Here is a 20,768-nt window from a genome sequence, read left to right as displayed (position 1 = left end):
TCAACTTCTGAGAGTTGTCGTTCGTAAGGGGGCGACAGCTGATTAACGGAAAAACAGATTTTAAACAGACTTTTTTTTAAACTCATTTGTAATCTCTTTCACATTTTACTACACATACGAGTGATGATGATTGTGATTTTTGGATTCAGCAGACAGGAAGAGAGTTCTTCTCTTTTTGATTGCATGAATGTCGTTGACATCTGTGGATTGGAAATAGTTCTTTGGTATTGTTCTATGATCGTGTTAGGAATCACACGTTAAAAGGTAAGACCTCGGTAATCCTTAGGTCGCACAAGTTTCGACTTCTGAGGATTGTCGTTCGAAGGGGTGCGACAGCTGGTTAACGGAAAAACAGATTTTAAACAGACAGATCTATGATACAATAACCCCACTATATCATGAGCCATCTGAAATGGTGATGTTTATTTAAAGAAGTAAAATTTCCACTAATTATTTTGTTAATTTTCATTCAAATAATAATATGGTTTTCAAATTTTGATAAATCATCACATAATGCTAGTTATGACATGTGGTTAAGACCGCAATTGTTTGTTGAAATTGAATTCTTCAGTCTATGTTGTGTAAATTTTTTATGAATATATATTGAGATGAATATATATTGAGATGAATGGGGAAAAAAGTTTTGGCTTTTTACTTCTCCGTCTTCATACAAAAAAATGTGGGAGTATTCTAAAGAAAGAAAGAAAGCAATTAGTTTCATGTATAGATTATGCAAATGAGTAACTTTCAGACACAAACTCAAAGACGCAACACGTGTTTCGCTAGAAGCGTGAATAGAGTAAAGACATGCCTGAAGAAGCTTTCGTATAGCGAAACACGTGTTGCATTTTTGTGAAACTGTTCAGTGGAAATTGCGCACAAAAAAGTGTTTCTTGAATTGGAAAGAGTATAGTTTTGGCCATCTTAGGTGAATTTTAGGTATCAGTCAGCTAGAAAATAACAATTGGGCAATAACAAAATACTAAGAATCAATTGACTGACCCTCATTATGCAAGGTGATGATTCGTGTTTATGCGTATGAAAACATCAAACATAGCTAGTGAGCGTAGTAACAATCATCCACTGATGGGGCTAACTTGGTTAGCGAAACGTGAGGTGAGAGACATCATATTTTTCCTGGCAAAAGGAAAAGTGTTCACGATAGACTTATTTCACGCCAGAGGTTCCAAATTCCACCAACCATTTTTTTTTCCTAATGAATTTTAAGTTTATTGGGTACACATTTTTCTAGAATAGGTATACATCTTGTACAGCTTTAAAAATGAAAATGGAAAAGTGATTTCAGTTTTCTATTATTTCAAAACGAAATTGACAAATTTTTGTTCTTCTCGAATATATCCGGAACTGAAACGTCATTGAAATGAGCTCGGAAATGATAAACTCTTTTTTCGACTCAGTATTTCATTGGTTTCCGATATTCTCATGGTGTTCCTTTTCATCTCAGACTATGTCAAGTTTATCAGATACAATATTTTTTGCGTACAGTATATTTATATTGAATATTGAATATATATGCTTTATCTTCAAAAAATGATAACCGAATTACAATAAATACATCGCGTATCTGGAAATAACAAATTCAGTGTTCTAACAACTTTAGTTCAGTTTACATGTGAAGAAAGTGGTAAGTATCGTAGACAAATAGGTATATTTACCACAGTAACATTAATTCTATCCAGTAAATCAACTCACCCTTCACTCTTTTGTGGCCGGTAAGTTAGAGGTACGGCACTTGATACTGTAATGTGTTACCTAGCAACACTTTTTGTTTTTGAGAGCAATAACATAGTCTCGACTTTTGACCAGTTGTGACTTAAAAATGATATTCAGGAATTTCACTAAAATCTGTAAAAAAACTACAGACTTGTACACTATTTTGGCTACATTGCTGTATTGACACAAGCTAAGATTATAATAATAACCACATCCAATTATTTCAAAAGTAACTATCACAATTCAAAGTCATAAGCAACTCGAAAAATACGTACTAAGCGCCCTCGTCTTCAATATTTATGAAGGAAAAACGTCCATGGCTATTCATATACTCTTCAACAAACTCTCAACAAAGAATGTCATGAAATTATAAAATAGACTCCAAATTACGTTTATTATACTATTCAGCTCAACTGAAATAAGTAATTGTTATTTCATCTTTACCTGTATCTCTTGATACAGTTTTTCACTTTTAACTGTAAAATACCTATCACTGTTCTATCTAGTTTCTCAAAAATATTCGAATATGCATACCTACATCGTTTACTACTTTTTATTGAGAGGCATAACATTATCTCCCACCGATTCAACATGGTTTTCGATCCAATATGTCCACTATTACTGCTGTGACAGCTTTTTACTCAAAAATCTTGGAGTACATCGAGGCTGGAATATTTTGTGATCTCAGTGAGGTATTCGACTGCGTCGACCACACGATATTATTAAATAAATTATATTCATATGGAATAAGAGGGAATGCCCCTGACTCGAAGCAGGAGTCAATTTGTTTCGGTGGATCATAGATCTGAAAATAGTCATTATAAATGTATTTCAAATACTCAAGTTTTGACCATTAAAGTACCTCAAGGATCAGTGTTGGGACCGCTATTATTTATATTATACTGTAATGATGTTGGGGCCGCTATTGCCCAAAAAAAAATTATACGAATTTCAGCAGGCGTTAATCAGAGAATCTCCTGCAGAGATTTATACAAACATTTGAAATCTCTAACTTTCCCGGATATTTCCATTTTATACAAACATTTGAAATCTCTAACTTTCCCGGATATTTCCATTTTTGAAATGTGTGTATTCATTCACACCAAGAGATCGAAATATGATCGCATTTCATCTTAACATAATGTAAATACAAGAAAGCGTAATGATTTTCACCTGAATCCCGTCAAATATAATATGACCGCTAACTCACCTTCTTACTTGGTGCTAAAACTTTATAACAAACTGCCCGATACACTGAAAACCACTGATGGAATTCAGGTTTTCAAAACCACACTTGAAAGGTGTTTATTAGAACATGATTTTTATACTATTGATGAATGTCTCAATCCTCCGTAATTTTATTTCTCTATCACATTCATTCAATGAAGCTGGAGTTGAATGAAGTTGATATGTTTTGTTCATCATTATATGCATTTGACAATCTTTCGTGTATGTTTGGTTCAATTTTACTCCAAGTATTATTTTATGTAGGTATGTACAAAATGATATTTGACCTATCCTATAACTTTGTAAGTTCTACAGGATTAATGAAGTGATTTGATTTGATGTGATTCATATTTTTACCAACTCTATTGAATGATCAATATTGGAAGAATATGGCAGATACTCCTAATTATCATTTTTTATATATTTTGCACAAGTGTAATTGATAGCTTTTATTTCATTGGATATATTTATATAGTTTAAGAAAATGACGTATTCAACCTTTACGATTGGGAAAGAGGATTTCTTGTGAAATGATAATTCATATAAGCTGAATTACCACACAGGTCAATGCGTTAACCTCATACTCTTCATTTTTGTAATCGAAGACACTGATTAATATTTATTTTACTGCGTTGACCTTCATTTTCTTCTTCTGATATGGTATGAAATCATTAGAGCAATTGGACAATTTAATCTCGTGATTAATGATTTGAAAAAAATGTTGTTTACGACACTAAAATTTATGAGTATCTTTCTGTGATATATTTTCTATTCTTCATAGTTTCATTCCAAAAGTTCCAATGCGCAATACTTCATCACGGATTTTCGGTGGAATTGAATTTGTTGTGTGATGATTTTCGAATTTACATTATTTGTATTTCAAAATTGGTTCAAATTCGTAGATAAGTAATTTTGATATCATTTCAATTCAATTCATAGTGATTTCTATCAGTTATTTGCTGTCGACTTTCTCTGGTTAAATTGTTGTATTGGCATTAGAGGGCATCTTCATCTTTGTCTTGTTTAAGGGCGACAGTCTTCCTCGAAAGCCAAGTCGAAACGGTTGGAATTGAAAACGAAAATATGGTAGGATTTTGAGTTGAATTGAAGGCAATTATTGGGCAGAGATTGGTCATTTTGAAACTATAGTGTTCTGTTTATTTCTAGAACATCCCGATAATGTTCTGTGAGAAATAGAAAGAAAGTTTTTACCTTCACTGGTCCGTAATTTGTCTTCTCGATTTCTGATGGTGCTGGAAATGGCTTTGGGAAGGAAAGGAGGAATTAGGAAAACACCACTCTTAACCCAATGAATAACGGATCGAAAGCACGCTATACTGACTTCTACTTTTGACCATAAAACTATACCGAATTACCGAAAATTCTTTAAACAATATAAACAATATACACCGGACCGACCGACTTCCGACAGTTTTCTTTTCTTGCTACTACTCTTGTCGAATTTTCATTCGCAGTTAAACTTCACTGAGAAGCAATGTTGCCAAATAATAAAACAAAAATTCTTCATTCTAATAATAAAGACTAATGCTAGAACATACCCCCCACCCTGAAAAATTGTTTTTCAGTCAACTTGTTATCACCATGAACAAACAGGTGGGAGATACTGAACCGGTACAACAATAAATATCTAACCCATTATAGTAATACCAAACGTAAATTCCCAAAATAACAATTGCATGAAGAATTTCAATTCAATAAAGTAAATAAAACAATATGTGAAATAAAGATATAAGAAAAACTATTTTTTTTATTGAGTAGGTAAAGGACACACCTTAACCACCGGTCTAGAGTAGGTGCCTTTATTAGTCCTCACTGTTACATTACGAATAATTCCATCCTTCCTGGATGAACATCAGTAATAATAGCTAATGGCCAATGAAGCGGTGGCGAATTATCATTTTTCAAAATAACGGTTGTCCCGACCTTTATATTGGGACATTTTGTATTCCATTTCTCTCTCACTTGTAAAGTAGTGAGATACTCCAAATGCCAACGCTTCCAATAATCTTGAACCATCCTATCTATTAGCTGGAACCGATCAATTCTGTTTATATTAATATCTATCAAATTATCTGCAGGTAAACCTTTCAATGGAATTATTGTCAAAAAATGCGAAGGAGTCAATGCCTCAGGTGCTGATGGGTCCGCTGATAAACTACAAAGAGGACGAGAATTTAATAATGCTTCAACTTGTATCAACAAAGTGTTGAATTCCTCAAAGGTTAAAAGTTGCGTGCCTATCACTCTGAAGATATGAGTTTTCGCACATTTAACATGGCTTTCCCACTGTTGCGTCTTTATTTGTAATTTTCTGTTTTTATTACTATTATTATTGTTGGCATGGAGCGACTTCTAAGGGCGCATGCTCAAAACTCAATTGAAGTATGCTATCTATCAAAACCACAGATGAATAGAGACCTACCTACGATCTCATGCTAAGTACGCTACGTGAATCGCTATTATTTTTGCTAATTACTTATTTCACCGTGTGTGCTCTAGACTCTGTGTCATCTTCGACTGTTTGGTAACTCATTTTAACTTCCCGTTTTGTTGTACAATCCAGTGAAGCTGAAGAAAGAACACTCCAAGAAAGGGCCCTTTCAGAAGCAGGGATTTGTGCTAGGAATTCGGTGAGTTCGCTTTATGCCACAATTCATACAGTCCACTCTTGTTTTCATTTTTATTATTTTTTAAGTATTCGAAGACGCGACATTGGTCCATCGAACCGAGATTGGTTTGAAAATATATTTTTTTTATCAATACATTTTTTTGTTTTGATAACGCTCACAGTTCCATTCCATTCATTCAGTCAGGCGCAAAGGAGAGTTGAGAGATCGTAGTGGGGATATCGCAGTATACAAACACATCAGGTGTCAGTTGTTTCTTTATCACGAACAGTGAATCTATAAAAAAAGCATTTGTTTTTCTCTTCATTTTATCGCTCAGATTGTTTACAATTTGTACTGGCTTAGAGTTCAATAATGGCAGATAAATTGAAAAGGTACAAGGCTTGGCGGACTAGCGCACTTAACGAAATTTATTCCTTGCAGGGAATCGCAAATTTGGCAAAAACTAATAAATCTCAACATACTTTGTTCAAAATTAGATATGCTGAGATAGAAACCCTCAGAGATGAATTCATGAAACACCATAATAATATTTTGGTTAGTTTATCTAGCGATCCAAACGTTGAGCTGGATCAGGAAAATACTTCAAAGGAAACATTTTTAGAATCATATTATGATATTCGCACAATATACGCAGATCTATTTGAAAATAGTTTACAATTGAATCAGACTGTTGAAAATACGAATTCAATTTCCGATAATTCGCGCATAAGGTTACCTAAAATGGAACTTAGGACATTTTCTGGTGATTACAAGGAATTTCCATTGTTTATTGATCTTTTCAACAATACGGTTCATAATAACGGATCACTGAATGATTCTGAAAAAATCAATTATTTAGTATCGTGTTTAGACGGACCTCCTTTAGCATTAGTAAAGATGCATCCTTTAGAAGGTCCCAGTTATGCACCTGCATATGCGAGTCTTGTGAAGAAATATACTAATGAAAGATTCAGAGCTACGGCTCACTGGAATGAGTTAGAAAATTGTCCAGAAGTTGATTGTGAAAATCCAATTTCGTTTCGACATCTGTTGGATGTTTTTTCAGAAAATTTATCCGAGTTGAGGAAGATGGGTCTTCCTATTGATGAGTGGAGTTTTATTTTGGTTCAAATGTTGATTAAGCGTATTAATCCAGAAATGATGAGAGATTTTGAGCGAATTCATTGTTCTACCTCTATTCCAAAATACATGGATTTATATAGTTTTTTGGATAAACAATGTACCGCCATTGAAGCTTCAGCTTTTTCATTCACTTCAAAATCAAATAAAAGTTCAGATACCAGTAATAAGTCAAGTATGAATTTCCGCTCTAAAGGTAAACGTAATTTTTCAAAAAATGCTTCATTTTTTGCTAAAACTGATAAACGCATTTCAAATAATCAGTGTCCACTTTGCCAGAGCAAACATTTACTATATACCTGCCCTAACTTTCTTGAGAAAACTGTTACAGATCGCTATAATCTTTGTAAATCGTTACATCGATGTTTTAATTGTCTGAGCAATATGCATGATATTCGGACCTGCAAGTCAAATGTCTGTTGTCGGTGGTGTAATAAAAGACATCATTCCTTGTTATGTTTGATGGAAAAATCAACTTCATCAACGCCTCAAACCCAAACATCTACATCTAATTCTACTGTTGGCAACACGCCTGCTGCTCAAGAAGTTGCTACTGTCAACTGTGGGTGTGGATTTACGGAACGCAATTCAGTGGTAATGTTAGCAACAACACGCGTTGAAATTTTGAGTAATCGAGGAAATTATCACAATTTTCGTGCTTTATTAGACCCAGGCAGTCAAAGTACATTCATTACTCAAAAAGCTTTCAACAATTTAGGCTTGCCAAAATATCATTTGTCTTTGGCTGTGCAAGGATTAGGTGAAACTAAAACTGTTACTAGTTCAGGTGGGGTAACATTGTGTGTCAAACCATATAGAAAAACTTCACCTGTATTTACAACTGATGCTGTTATTTTACCAAAAATATGTGAAAAACTTCCCTCCACCAATATTTGTATTCAAAAATGGCCACATATCTCCAATATTGAGTTGGCAGATCCTAACTTTAACTGTCCAGGTCAAATTGATCTCCTTTTAGGCGCAGATATATTTCCAAAAATTTTGTTAGGAAATCATTTGAAGGGTGGAAATGGGGAACCGTACGCTTTGGAAACAGTATTTGGTTATGTTGTAATGGGTCAATTCAACTGTGACGCTTCGCCTTCATTAAATTCATTTTTTTGTAAGATCAATTATACATCTCTAGAAAATAATATTAAAAAATTTTGGGAGCTTGAATCTGTTCCTGATGTAACCTGTTTATCACTAGAAGATAAGATGGTTGAAGATTTATATAGAATGTCAACTACAAGGGATCAGTCTGGGCGCTTCATTGTTTCATTACCTTTTCGAGACTCACCCCCTGTATTTTCCCGAAGTAGATGTCTTGCAATCAGGAGTTTTTTAGCCCTTGAAAAACGTTTACAAAAACAACCACATATATATAAAGATTATTGTTCATTTATGCGAGAATACTTAGACCTTAATCACATGGAATTAATTTCGGAAAACAAAGTACCAATGAAAAGTTATTATATACCGCACCATTGCGTAATTAAACCTCAAAGTTCAACAACAAAGTTGAGAGTAGTATTCAATGCGTCTGCCCGAGATCCAAATGAATTATCACTCAATGATTATTTATTAACTGGTCCCAAATTACAACGTGATATTGTCACGATCCTGTTAAATTTTCGCATACATAAATATACCCTATGTGCAGACGTGCAAAAAATGTACAGGATGATTTTAATCACTCCCGATCATCAAGATTATCAACGCATTATATGGCGTTTCTCGCCATCTGAACCTCTTCAAGATTATAGACTGCGCACCCTTACTTATGGAATTTCAGCCTCGCCATATCTGTCACTGAAGACTATTCAGCAATTGGTGGCTGAAGATGGTGCCAATTTTCCGCTCGCATCTGTTTCTTTGTTGTCCGATTGTTATATTGATGACATCGTAACAGGTCATGCGACGTTTGAAGGTGCTTTACGTCTTCAAAAAGAGTTGATAACTCTATTGAAGAAAGGAGGCTTCAATCTACGTAAGTGGTCGAGCAATGAGCCCTCCCTACTGTCTCATTTACCCAAATCATATTTAGACACATCTCCAATTTCTTTTGATCAATGCCAAGAAAGCTTCCATAAAATTTTAGGATTATTTTGGAATTGTTCTGAAGATAACTTTTCATTTTCAGTTGAAGTATTGAATAGACCTTGCACGAAGCGAAATTTACTGTCCGAACTTGCTCGTATATTCGATCCATTGGGAATTCTTGCCCCTATAACGTTTTCAACAAAATATCTTATTCAACAGTTATGGGTTTCAGGTTTGGACTGGGACGAAACTCCCAATGAACGAATTATTCAATATTGGTCACGCTATAAAGAAGAATTGAATTCACTGTCAGGAATTCAATTACCCCGCAGATTATTACACAATATTCATTTAGAATGTGAACTACATGGTTTTTGTGACGCTTCCGAAAAAGGTTATGCTGCTGTCATTTATTTTCGTGAAATACAAAATCAGAAATCGAAGCTATATTTTGTCTGTGCAAAATCTAAAATTGCCCCGCTCAAGCGCATATCTATTCCATGTCTGGAGTTGTGTGCTGCTGTACTCCTCTCTTCTTTAATGTCATTTGTCCTTAGTGTATATCAAGGTGAACTTAAATTCAGTTCTATTTGGGCATGGACAGATTCGGAAATTACTCTTGCATGGATTAAAGCTTCTCCACACAGATGGAAAACTTTTGTGAGTAATAGAGTCACATATATTCAGGATAAAGTGTCGCCTGAATTATGGCATCATGTTGATTCGAACGAGAATCCTGCTGATATAGCATCTCGTGGCCTTCTTCCATCTGAGTTGCTAAATCATCGTCTATGGTTTCAAGGACCCACTTTTTTGCAAAATTTTCAGAATGAGTGGCACAAGTCAGATTTGAAAATGTATACCACGCATGAAGAGGAACGCACACTTGGTTTGTTATTAGTAAATCGATCACACTATTTGAGCGAAATATTAAAAGATATATCATCATTCGGAAAATTACAACGAATTTTAGCATATTACCAACGATTCATTTTCAATTCGAAAAATCCGAGAAGCAAATTGTCTGGTTCTCTTTCCTCTAAAGAGCTTCAAAACGCAACGAAACTTCTTGTTAAACATACTCAACAACTAGCATTCTCAAAAGAAATTGAATCACATAATTTTTCGAAGCCGCTCAAAAAATTGAATATATTTATAGACAATGAGGGACTTCTCAGAGTGGGAGGTAGATTAACAAATTCTAACCTATCTTACGATAAGAAACATCCGCTCCTTTTACCTAGTAACTCAGATTTAACTTATTTAATTATTGAACATTTTCATAAAAAGTATTTCCATGCAGGTATAGGAACTGTACAGTTCTTACTATCTCAACAATATTGGATTTTGGCATCAAAACGCGTAATTCGCAAAATTTTGTCTCGATGCATGGCATGTTGGAAGACGCACCCTGTATCATTACAACCTCCCATGGGGAATCTTCCTCTACCACGCATTTCACAAATAAAGCCCTTTTCTAACGTTGGTGTGGATTATGGTGGTCCACTTTTTATCACTATGAATGAACGTAGGGGATCAAAAACTATCAAGGCATACATATGTCTATTTGTATGTCTCGCTACAAAGGCGATTCACATTGAACTCGCTTCAGGTCTTTCGAGTGACGCATTTTTAGCAGCTCTTCGCCGTTTTGTAGCTCGTCGAGGACGATGTTCTTCGATAAGTAGTGATTGCGGAACAAATTTCATTGGAGCTTGTAGTCAACTTAAACTTTTACAAGAGGCCGCGTCCTCTGAGAATATTGAATTTCACTTCAACCCCCCTTCAGCACCGCACTTCGGAGGTATTTGGGAGGCGGGAATCAAATCAGTAAAGAGTCATTTGAATAAAACAATCGGAGAACAGGTCCTGACATATGAAGAACTTTATACGGTGCTGGTTCAAATTGAATCATTATTGAACTCTCGTCCATTAACACCTTTAAGTTCAGATCCTAATGATATTTCAGTTCTAACTCCCGGCCATTTTTTAACTTTAGAACCCCTGTCTGCCATTCCTGACTCCGATCTCACGTCAACTCCTTTGAACCGTTTATCGCGGTGGCAATTACTCCAACGAATCCATCAAGATTTCTGGCGTCGATGGAAAATTGAGTATTTGCATACATTACATCAACGTAGCAAGTGGATTAAACCGATGACTCCGGTTGCACCGGGTACATTAGTTTTGATAAAAGATGTTACGCCCCCACTCCAGTGGACTTTAGGTCGAATCACTACTTTGAAACCGGGTAGTGACGGAATTTCCCGTGTTGCTGTGGTCAAAACAAAAAATGGTACATTAACACGACCTTTGGTCAAATTGTGTCCTCTACCAATTGAGGAGACAAATTGATTGAAATTCATTCTTTTCTTTCAACTTGAATATATTTAGTTTTTTTGACATTAATATTGCTTCTTTTCATTTTAGAAAATTATAATTTTGTTTCGAATTGGAAAATGCATATTTAATCATATGCATTTTGGGGGCCGGTAATGTTGCGTCTTTATTTGTAATTTTCTGTTTTTATTACTATTATTATTGTTGGCATGGAGCGACTTCTAAGGGCGCATGCTCAAAACTCAATTGAAGTATGCTATCTATCAAAACCACAGATGAATAGAGACCTACCTACGATCTCATGCTAAGTACGCTACGTGAATCGCTATCATTTTTGCTAATTACTTATTTCACCGTGTGTGCTCTAGACTCTGTGTCATCTTCGACTGTTTGGTAACTCATTTTAACTTCCCGTTTTGTTGTACAATCCAGTGAAGCTGAAGAAAGAACACTCCAAGAAAGGGCCCTTTCAGAAGCAGGGATTTGTGCTAGGAATTCGGTGAGTTCGCTTTATGCCACAATTCATACAGTCCACTCTTGTTTTCATTTTTATTATTTTTTAAGTATTCGAAGACGCGACACCCACAATCCACCCATGTGTGGAGCCGCCGGAGTATTGAGCTTCCACTCAATACCGTTTATAGCTAACTCTGTTTGAAACGCTTTTTTGTACCGCGCGGAATTGACGAACTCATTAATTTCTCGAAGAACAGTCTTCGCGCCCACGAAATTTGTACCCTGATCAGAATAAATAACACTGCAAGGTCCTCTCCGAGATAAAAATCGTTTCAAAGCCTGCAAAAAACTATCTGTTGATAATGAGCTAACAAGTTCTAAATGAATTGCCTTTACACTCATACACACGAACAGACAGACATAGCCTTTGTATACTTGAGCCCCTCTCCGTCTTCCAAGGGTTATACTGAATGGGCCGAAATAGTCAATACCCGTATGGGAGAAAACTTTAGCTTGATGTAATCTGGATGTCGGCAAATCCGCCATCAGAGGATTTATCGTCTTGGGTTTTAATCTGAAACACTTATTACATGCATGAACTCGTTGTTGAATGACGTTTCTACCTCCCAATATCCAAAATTTTTGCCTCAAAATGGCTTCCATCAAATATGGACCGGTATGAAGATGTATTTTATGATAATAATCTATTAATTTTTCCGTGAAAGGATCCTTACCAGGCAGTATGATAGGATGCCGAGCCGCGAAAGATATGGGAGCATTCTCTAACCTACCCCCCACCATTAGAACTCCGTTTTGAAGAAAGGGGTTCAATTTGCGCAATCTATTCGAAATTCTCTTTCCCAAATTCAAATGTTGGATATCGGATGCAAAATATTTGCCTTGCACGATTCTCACCAAGACCAGTTCCGCTCTATTCATATCACTTGCTGTGATTATTTCTTTCACCGGAAGGAGCTTCACAAAACGAAGCACTCTCACCGTTATCCGCAAAATTGTAATGTATGATGATGACCTCATAATCATCTCGTACAATGGATGCGTTTCCGTGTCCTCCATTGAAACGAGACATTTTATGGAATCGATGTCCTGCCCACAATTCTCAAAACAACTTTTCTCACTAATAGGCCAATCTTTAACCGGCAATTTAATCCAAGTTGGACCCGAAATCCACAAGTAGTTTTCCATCAATTGGGAAGGAGTGGCACCCCTAGATAAAATATCCGCAGGATTCGTTAGCCCTGATATATGACACCATTCAGCATTTGACATATTTTCTTTTATTTGTGCAACCCTGTTGGCGACAAATATATCTTTCAACAGGGTAGAATTTATCCATTGAAGAACTGTCGTAGAATCTGAAAATGCAAATATTTTTGAAATACAAACTTTATTATTGAAAATTTTCAAAACATGCTTGACCAACCGCGATAAAAGAAGAGCTGCCACTAACTCTAGTCTAGGAATTGTAACAATCTTGAAGGGGGAAACCTTGGATTTCGCACATAACAAATTAACAACAATTTCTCCGTTTTCTGTTACTATTCGCACATATACCACAGCTCCATATCCATCCATGCTGGCATCCGCAAAAGCTACTAACATTACTGGAGATGTTCTCAAGGTTCCCATGTAACGCGAAAACTGAATCTCCCCAAGTACCGACCATTCATCTTTCAGATTCAACCACTTCTGGGAAACTTCATAGGGGACTATGTCATCCCAACCTATTTTGAGTTTCCATAGCTCCTTTATCAGAAGTTTCAAATACAAAACGAATGGTGCCACCAATCCTACTGGATCATAACATCGCGCCACTGTGGACAAGATTAAACGTTCAGTACAGCTAGATCCTGGAACTGGAAACTTAAACCTAAAACTATCCATTTCAGGATTCCAGAACATTCCTAATATTTTTGTTTCTGTCTTAAAAAGCACAGGCTGCGATAACCTCTTTTCAAAGGGAATTTTCTCCAACAATTCCAACGAACTCGAAGACCACTTTGTCAAATCGAACTTTCCTTCTGCAAACATTGCTACCGATTCTGAATATAACCGCTGAGCTTCCTCTTCCGAAGATACACTACACACCAAATCGTCCATGTATAGATCCGTCGATACCACTTCTGCTGCTAATGGATATTTATAACCTTCCTCTTTTATCAACTGTTTGACTGTACGCAGAGCCAAATAACGACTTGTCTTGACCCCAAATGCCAACCTATTGAACTCGTACACTTGAACTGGTTCATCTGGACTGAAACGCCAAAGAAGTCTCTGAAATCGCCAATGATAGTTCACTAGTTTGATCTGGTGGTACATTCTACGAATGTCTGCAGTGACAGCAATCCTAAAAAGTCTAAAATTCAACAACAAAGAAAAAATATCCGTCTGCAATTTTGGGCCTCCGTATAGAATATCATTCAAAGAAATATCACTATCGGAGGATGCACTAGCATCCAGCACTATTCGAATTGGAGTGCTGGAACTATCAGGTTTGAAAATAGCATGATGAGGAATGTAGTACGTTGTATCGGCTGCTTTCAAATATTCATCCTTAACCCAATGCATATGACCTTGTTCAATGGATTCTCTCATAATATCATTGTAACCTGAACGCAATTCCGGAAATTTTGTCAATCTTCTTTCTTAGGAATACAATCGTGTCATAGCGCCAGTTTTAGAATCACCCAGTGTACTAGGTGAATTCTTAAATGGAAGAGCTACCGTAAATCTCCCTTCTGAATCTCTGTTGAAAGTACTAGTGTACATTTTATCGCATTCTAATTCCTCAGCATCCGGTAAAGTGTTTTTTGGAACTTGTTCAATTTCCCAAAATTTTGTCATAAGTTCATTCAGAGATGATTCTTCTTTCAAATTGAAAAATACCCTCGAGTCTGAGACCGAGTTTAATATCGGAACTTTTCCCATTATAACATACCCAAAAACAGTCTGTACCGCCACTGGTGACCCCGCTGAAGGAGCATAACTCTTGTTCCCTATCACTGTTGCAAAGAGTTCCGCACCTATGATACCGTCAATTTCTGTCGGCTCATCAAATTTATTATCAGCTAGTTGAATATCTCCAAAACTACCCAAAAAACTCCGTTCAATTTTTACTCTTGGAAGTCTATCAGAAATTTTATCAACTAAAAGCGCCTGCATGAAATATTTCTTCGATGAATCATAACGAGACGCCACGATGAGGTCTGTGATGCCTCTTACCGAATATGTATTAGAACCAATTCCTTGTACCGAAACAGAACAACGAGATATTTTCAATCCAAATCTTTTTGAACATTTCTGAGTGATGAGAAGAACCTGACTGCCGCTATCCAATAAAAATCTAGCCGTTTGACCTTGACCTGAACCGTTCAGAACGTTTACTACCACCGTTGATAACAATACTGTATTATTACGATTCTTTATCGCCGTTCCACAAAAATTTTCCGATGTAGTATTCGTATTCGAGGCGTCACTACTAGCATTAACTTCACTTGGTACAGCCCCGTGTACCCCTTGGTCATGTTGTACACCGGCCAAAGGTCTCCCTAAATGCAATAAATAATGATGTTTCTTGGTACATTCCGAACAAACCCGATCAGTCGGACAAGATCTTACACCATGATTTGGAGACAAGCAATTGTAACACCAATTATTATCTCGAACCAATGTATAACGTTTACATGGAGTCAACCGCTTGAATTTTTCACATCTACTCAAAAAATGCCTACCCTTATGACAAAACATACAAGTGTTTGTCTTTTCTTTATTATCCGATCTGTTGTCTTGAGTGACACAGAAAGATTTATTTGTTGAACGCGATCTCGTATCAACACAATTCCCCCTACCAGTTGTAGCATTTCGGTTCAAATTGAGTATTTTAGCTTGCTGTTTAACAAATTTTATTACATCTTCATAAGCTGGTATACCCTTACCACGAACAGACATTTCGAAAGATTTAACCGTTTCCGAATCCAGTTTTGCAAGTGCCTGATGCACCAAAATAAAATCTGCCAAATCCTTCATCTTAAGGTTTTTCAAGGCTTGTACCGCACAATCGAATTTTTCCAAAAATGATTCAAGATTTTTTGCTGATTCCCCCTGTATATGCTTGAATCCCAAAATCTGATCCAAGTAACTAGTCGCTAATGAACGTTCATCTTGATATTTGTCAACAAGAGATTTCCAAATAATATCATAATTGTCCCCAGTAGGAGCCAATCCCGTGCAAACACTCAACGCAGAGCCCTTCAAACGGCCCACTAAATAATTGACTTTATCAACATTCGTTAGCAATTTATTATCGTGTATTAAACTTTTGAAAATTGAGTAAAACGTTTCCCACTCTCGAATATGACCAGAAAATTCAGGAAGTTCAATTTTTGGAAGTGAAGGAAGATTTCTCGCAAAACTGGTGTTTCCCAGAAGACCCGAATCACCCTGAGAAGCACTAGAATGGTGTGAAGTTGACGCCGCCGCCGCACTGCTTTGTGAAGCATTCGTCTGCTGTTCTTCTCTCTCTAATTTTGCAGCCGCAATATGAATATAACAACACATTTCATCAATTGTTTGAATAATTGCATAATTTGGTGTGAATGCATCATCAACATCAAAACTAACCTCCATGATATGGTCAATAACCTTGATCAAATCCGCTTTTGTCGAATCCATCGACTTATATAGGGTTGAAAACCTAGATTTTTCCGCTTCATTTTTCATTGATTTGGATAAATCCAAAAGGTTTTGCAATATTGAAAATAATGACTCTTTTTTAGCCGTGAGCATTTTCAACTGTCTTTCCGCTGCAGTAACTCCCATTCCGAATATTAAAACAATCTTTTAAATTATTGTTTTTTATCTGAGAAACAATTTCACAAGGTTCAAGTTATGAAATAGGTTTTGAAGAGCTTCTATTACTTTTCAGTACTTTGGCAACACCGCCCCCCTAAACCCGTAAAGGTGCGGACTAGCAGCAAAAAAAACTGTTACTGTAAAAAACCGACACACTGCCTGTGGAATAAAAAAACTCCCTAGAAAGATTATTGAAAATGAGGTAAAATGAATAAACAATAATTTTATTTTATTTTGTCCGTAGAACGCCGTTTGAATGTAGGTTTACGAATCACAATATTGTAGGTAACCGAAACTTACAAAATTCAGTGAAACCGATTGAAACAAACTACGAACTATTTGAAATTTTACACAAAATACGAGCTCGATGGGACCAAAAAAAATGTTCTGTTTATTTCTAGAACATCCCGATAATGTTCTGTGAGAAATAGAAAGAAAGTTCTTACCTTCACTGGTCCGTAATTTGTCTTCTCGATTTCTGATGGTGCTGGAAATGGCTTTGGGAAGGAAAGGAGGAATTAGGAAAACACCACTCTTAACCCAATGAATAACGGATCGAAAGCACGCTATACTGACTTCTACTTTTGACCATAAAACTATACCGAATTACCGAAAATTCTTTAAACAATATAAACAATATACACCGGACCGACCGACTTCCGACAGTTTTCTTTTCTTGCTACTACTCTTGTCGAATTTTCATTCGCAGTTAAACTTCACTGAGAAGCAATGTTGCCAAATAATAAAACAAAAATTCTTCATTCTAATAATAAAGACTAATGCTAGAACATATAGTGATAATCAAACTGATAGATGTAGCCGTTATTACGTGGTAGAAAATCATAATGAAGAAAAAATTATTGAAAATTTCTGTTTTTTTACCACTTTTATTATTTACATTATTGATTACATTAGCCCTCATACAACACCATTGTAGGTAGTAAAAGAGGTACTTAACTTAATTGAGTACCTGGATTCAGGTTTACCAATGGGCTCACTCCTTAGTCCACTTTTGGCAGACATACTCATAAACAGCTTAGAGACCATTATAGTGAATTCCGATCTGGGTAAAAACATATTCATTTTTGGTACAGATATGTAAACGATATTCTCGCCTATTTCAGAGATACTACACGACAGCTGAACCAATTTATAATATTCATGAATAATCTCAAAAGCAACATTCAGCTCAAACTCGAAACAGATATGGAGAAACAGATGAATTTTTTAGACCTAGCCATTACACACAATCAGAATGAATTTGAGTTCAATGTTTTCAGAAAACCTAGCGATACAGACCACACCATCCCAAGTGATTATTTCCATCCAGACAGTCATAAATTAGCAGCCTACAATTCAAAGTTGCACAGAGCATCCTCACTGCCTTCGCTAACAATCTAGCTAAGGAAATTGATATAATAGGCCATAATGATGGTTTCAACGCAGATACAATCCAGAAGTTAGTCAGAAATCGAAGCCGTAAATTCACTTACAGATTAATATAACCCCGGATCAAACTATCAGAAATCAAGAAATAGGTAACTCTAACATATTTTGGTAAAAGAACAGAGATAATCGTGGGTTTCTTCAGAAAAAAAATGTGGAAGTGGCATACAGACCACATGCCAAGTTATATGATTTCGTTTTCAATGCCAAAGATAAAGTGAACAAGTTGGAGAAATCTGGAGTTCATAAGCTGAAGTGTCCGGAGTGTAATAGTCTTTATGTAGGACAATGTGGTCGAGATTTACAAAAACGGTGTGCTGAACATAAAAGGTCCTTCAGACTAGGTAAAAATGATTCGACGTTTTCGAACCATTCCTTGGAATACAACCACAAAATCCCGAATTCAAACGATACAGAACTTTTGCACTATGCAGGAAAGGGTTACAAACTCAATCATTTAGAATCCTTGGAAATTCACAAGCATAAACATTGTGAGTGCAACCTGTTAAATGATCAAATCGATCTAGTCTACTCGCCAGTTTTCAAATTAGCATATCCACATTGTCACAAGTAAACAAAATTCAGGTACTCAATAAAGCTAAATACCTCGATTATTACCTACAGTGGTGTTATATAAAGGCTAATGTAATATATCATTTTTAGTTTAATGTATAAGTTTGAAAATGTCCTCATAGGAAGAAATTGCATTAACGTTAATTACAAATAAAAGTTTTCAAAAACATAGAAAGTTTCAATTCTCTTTTCTTCATAGTGATAATTAATTTTTCAGAATGTGACTTTTCAAAATATCGGAATGAACTTTATGTGGCTTCTCGAAAGTGGTCCATAAAGACTATGATACCATTGGCATTCAAAAATGAATTTGATTTGATAATATTCGTCAGTTATTAATGGAGGATCATTTACAAAAATTATATATTAGGAAGCATATCTCTGATTTTGAAGACAAATTCAAAATATTCGAAAAAATATTTCGATTGTATGTTTAGGAAATTAATTTTGTGAATTCATATCTGGAAGTGCTTTCCCTTGGTTGTTTATGAACATTTCTATTGCCTGATCATATCTACCATTCTATTAGGAATATCCCAAAGTGCAGAAAAGCTTTGGGCTGCTCAGATGTTTATAGTACACAGTAAGTTTACGAGGTGACCTTTTCTTCACTACACTCCAGCAGATTATCCTCTGAATGAGCTTAATTTTTCAGATTGTGGAAAGTTATATACCTAAAAAAGTAAGAAACATTAGGTCCTTCACAGAGAAGATTTTCAAAAATATTCACAAAAAATCCATTTCTGAACTGTTAATCCTACATTCATTGAACTTCTCTTTTAATCAAATTTTGGTTGTTGTTTGTTCCGAATAGTTTTCAATTCATGAAGAGTTCATTTATTTAGTAGTATCAAATAGTCATATCTAGTTGACTCACTATCAAACTGCCTCAGTTCATTTCTTCTGATACACACAAATCCTAAATCAATATCATCATGAAGATACTTCTGTTGATTGCTATTTTTGAGGAACCTAGTTTGGATTGAAAGATTAACGGAAAGGTAATTTTGTCGATTTACTCCAATTTCTTGATTGGCCGTGATTAGAAGGTTCAGAATTCTCATTAGTTTTTTTTCGAATCTATAACGAAAAGACTTTATTGATCCTTCAATATAACTCATTTCAAACATTTCCACATTATGTTTCATTTGTATACCTCTACCTACATATTCAGCAATTTGCATAACAGCTAAACTCCCCTTTTTTTATTTTATTTTTCTTTTTACTTCAGCGACTTTTTCGAGAACGTTTTGTATTATTTCATATTTCACGGAAGTTTATTGCGCCAACTTTTGTGTTAGTTTATATGCCCTGAAAAAAAAACATCGAAATGAAATATTCTTTTGGATTTTTTATTCTACATATATTGGTGTGACCAGGTACCAATTCAAACGAAGAGGAACTGATCAAACTATAAGTTGTGTATTGTACCTTAATATGGCGTAATTATGGTCTGTTTCGCTGGAAGAATTGGTGACTAGATTGGTGAATTCAGAAAAACACTTTATAAATGTGGAATATATTCTTGTATCCTTGCAGAAAGCATGAATATGAATCAATCGATTAGGTTCGGTAAAGGTTTTTGTTCTTGAAGAAATATATGATTTTTTCTAGAACACTTTTTCTCGACATGTATGAACATGTATTTAGTTAGTAATAGATTAGTTCAATATTGGTGCAGTAATAAATCATTTTATGAATGAACGAAGTTTGTTTTTTTTTATGATGATGTTCCATTACGTGAATCTCCTCATTTCTTACAGCTCACAGTAGACTTTTTCGAAATTAATCATGAGAGTTTTCGGAATCAGTGGTTTGTGAAATTTTTTTTGGTTCAATAATAGTTTATTTTTAGGAGATTCAAATATCACCTCATTTCATCTTGATTGTGTACACCCTAGATAACTGGATAAAAAAAAGAAAAGGTGGTAGAAATGAATGAAATTACAGAATCATGTTATATTATATTTTAGCACTCAAATTTTGTTTCCTGAAGAAATTCTCAGAATACAATTTACAGTAGAATAGTCAAAGAACTCTTCTTGACCTATCAACTGAAACTGAAGCTCTCATTTCTGCCATGTCATTGATTATGCTGATTTTTCACGAACTTTCTGTAATGGCGGGTTCGCGCGTACGGTGGGTTCGTGCGTGACATAGCTTCTTTTTGACGCCTGTCAATACTGTGTGCCAGATCTTTGTTAAATACGTTCTCTCTTCCTTTTCGTTGCAGTTCTCTTAGTGTTTGTTAATAGTAGCAATAGAAATGGACAAACACCAAGAGAACTTCAACAGAAAGGAAGAGAG

The 20,768-nt window shown here is 35.5% G+C and overlaps 2 protein-coding genes across 2 annotated transcripts in view; one reads left to right on the top strand and one right to left on the bottom strand.

The window, feature by feature from the left end:
• Nucleotides 1-1,486: 1,486 nt before the first annotated feature.
• Nucleotides 1,487-20,768, top strand: part of Gnmt (Glycine N-methyltransferase) — a 39,042-nt gene continuing 19,760 nt past the window's right edge. Inside the window, exon 1 of the mRNA XM_074183800.1 lies at nucleotides 1,487-1,645. The gene's annotated coding sequence lies outside the window, so the exon portion shown is untranslated. The remainder of the gene's footprint in view (nucleotides 1,646-20,768) is intronic.
• LOC141486078 (uncharacterized) lies at nucleotides 12,847-15,617 on the bottom strand. Its single transcript, XM_074183786.1, has 4 exons — nucleotides 15,440-15,617; nucleotides 14,279-15,139; nucleotides 13,015-14,200; nucleotides 12,847-12,946 (listed from the first exon to the last, which is right to left on the bottom strand). Exons 1-4 carry the CDS (start codon nucleotides 15,615-15,617, stop codon nucleotides 12,847-12,849), a joined length of 2,325 nt encoding a protein of 774 aa, XP_074039887.1.

This window comes from Leptinotarsa decemlineata, unplaced genomic scaffold (assembly GCF_025532065.1).
Source record: "Leptinotarsa decemlineata unplaced genomic scaffold, Ldec_3_MD MMD2_tig00026345_RagTag_RagTag, whole genome shotgun sequence".
Taxonomy (NCBI): Eukaryota; Metazoa; Arthropoda; class Insecta; order Coleoptera; family Chrysomelidae; genus Leptinotarsa; species Leptinotarsa decemlineata.
The sequence above is the reverse complement of the archived record's forward strand: the minus strand, read 5'-3'. Positions and strand labels throughout refer to the sequence as shown.

Coding starts and splice junctions, on each gene's coding strand:
- LOC141486078 (XM_074183786.1), bottom strand. CDS start 15,617: ATGAAGGATTTGGCAGATTTTATTTTGGTGCATCAGGCACTTGCAAAA. Junction 15,140..15,439: donor GAACCGAAATGCTACAACTG/GTAGGGGGAATT, acceptor TATTGCATTTAG/GGAGACCTTTGGCCGGTGTA. Junction 12,947..13,014: donor GCAGCTCTTCTTTTATCGCG/GTTGGTCAAGCA, acceptor TTGCATTTTCAG/ATTCTACGACAGTTCTTCAA.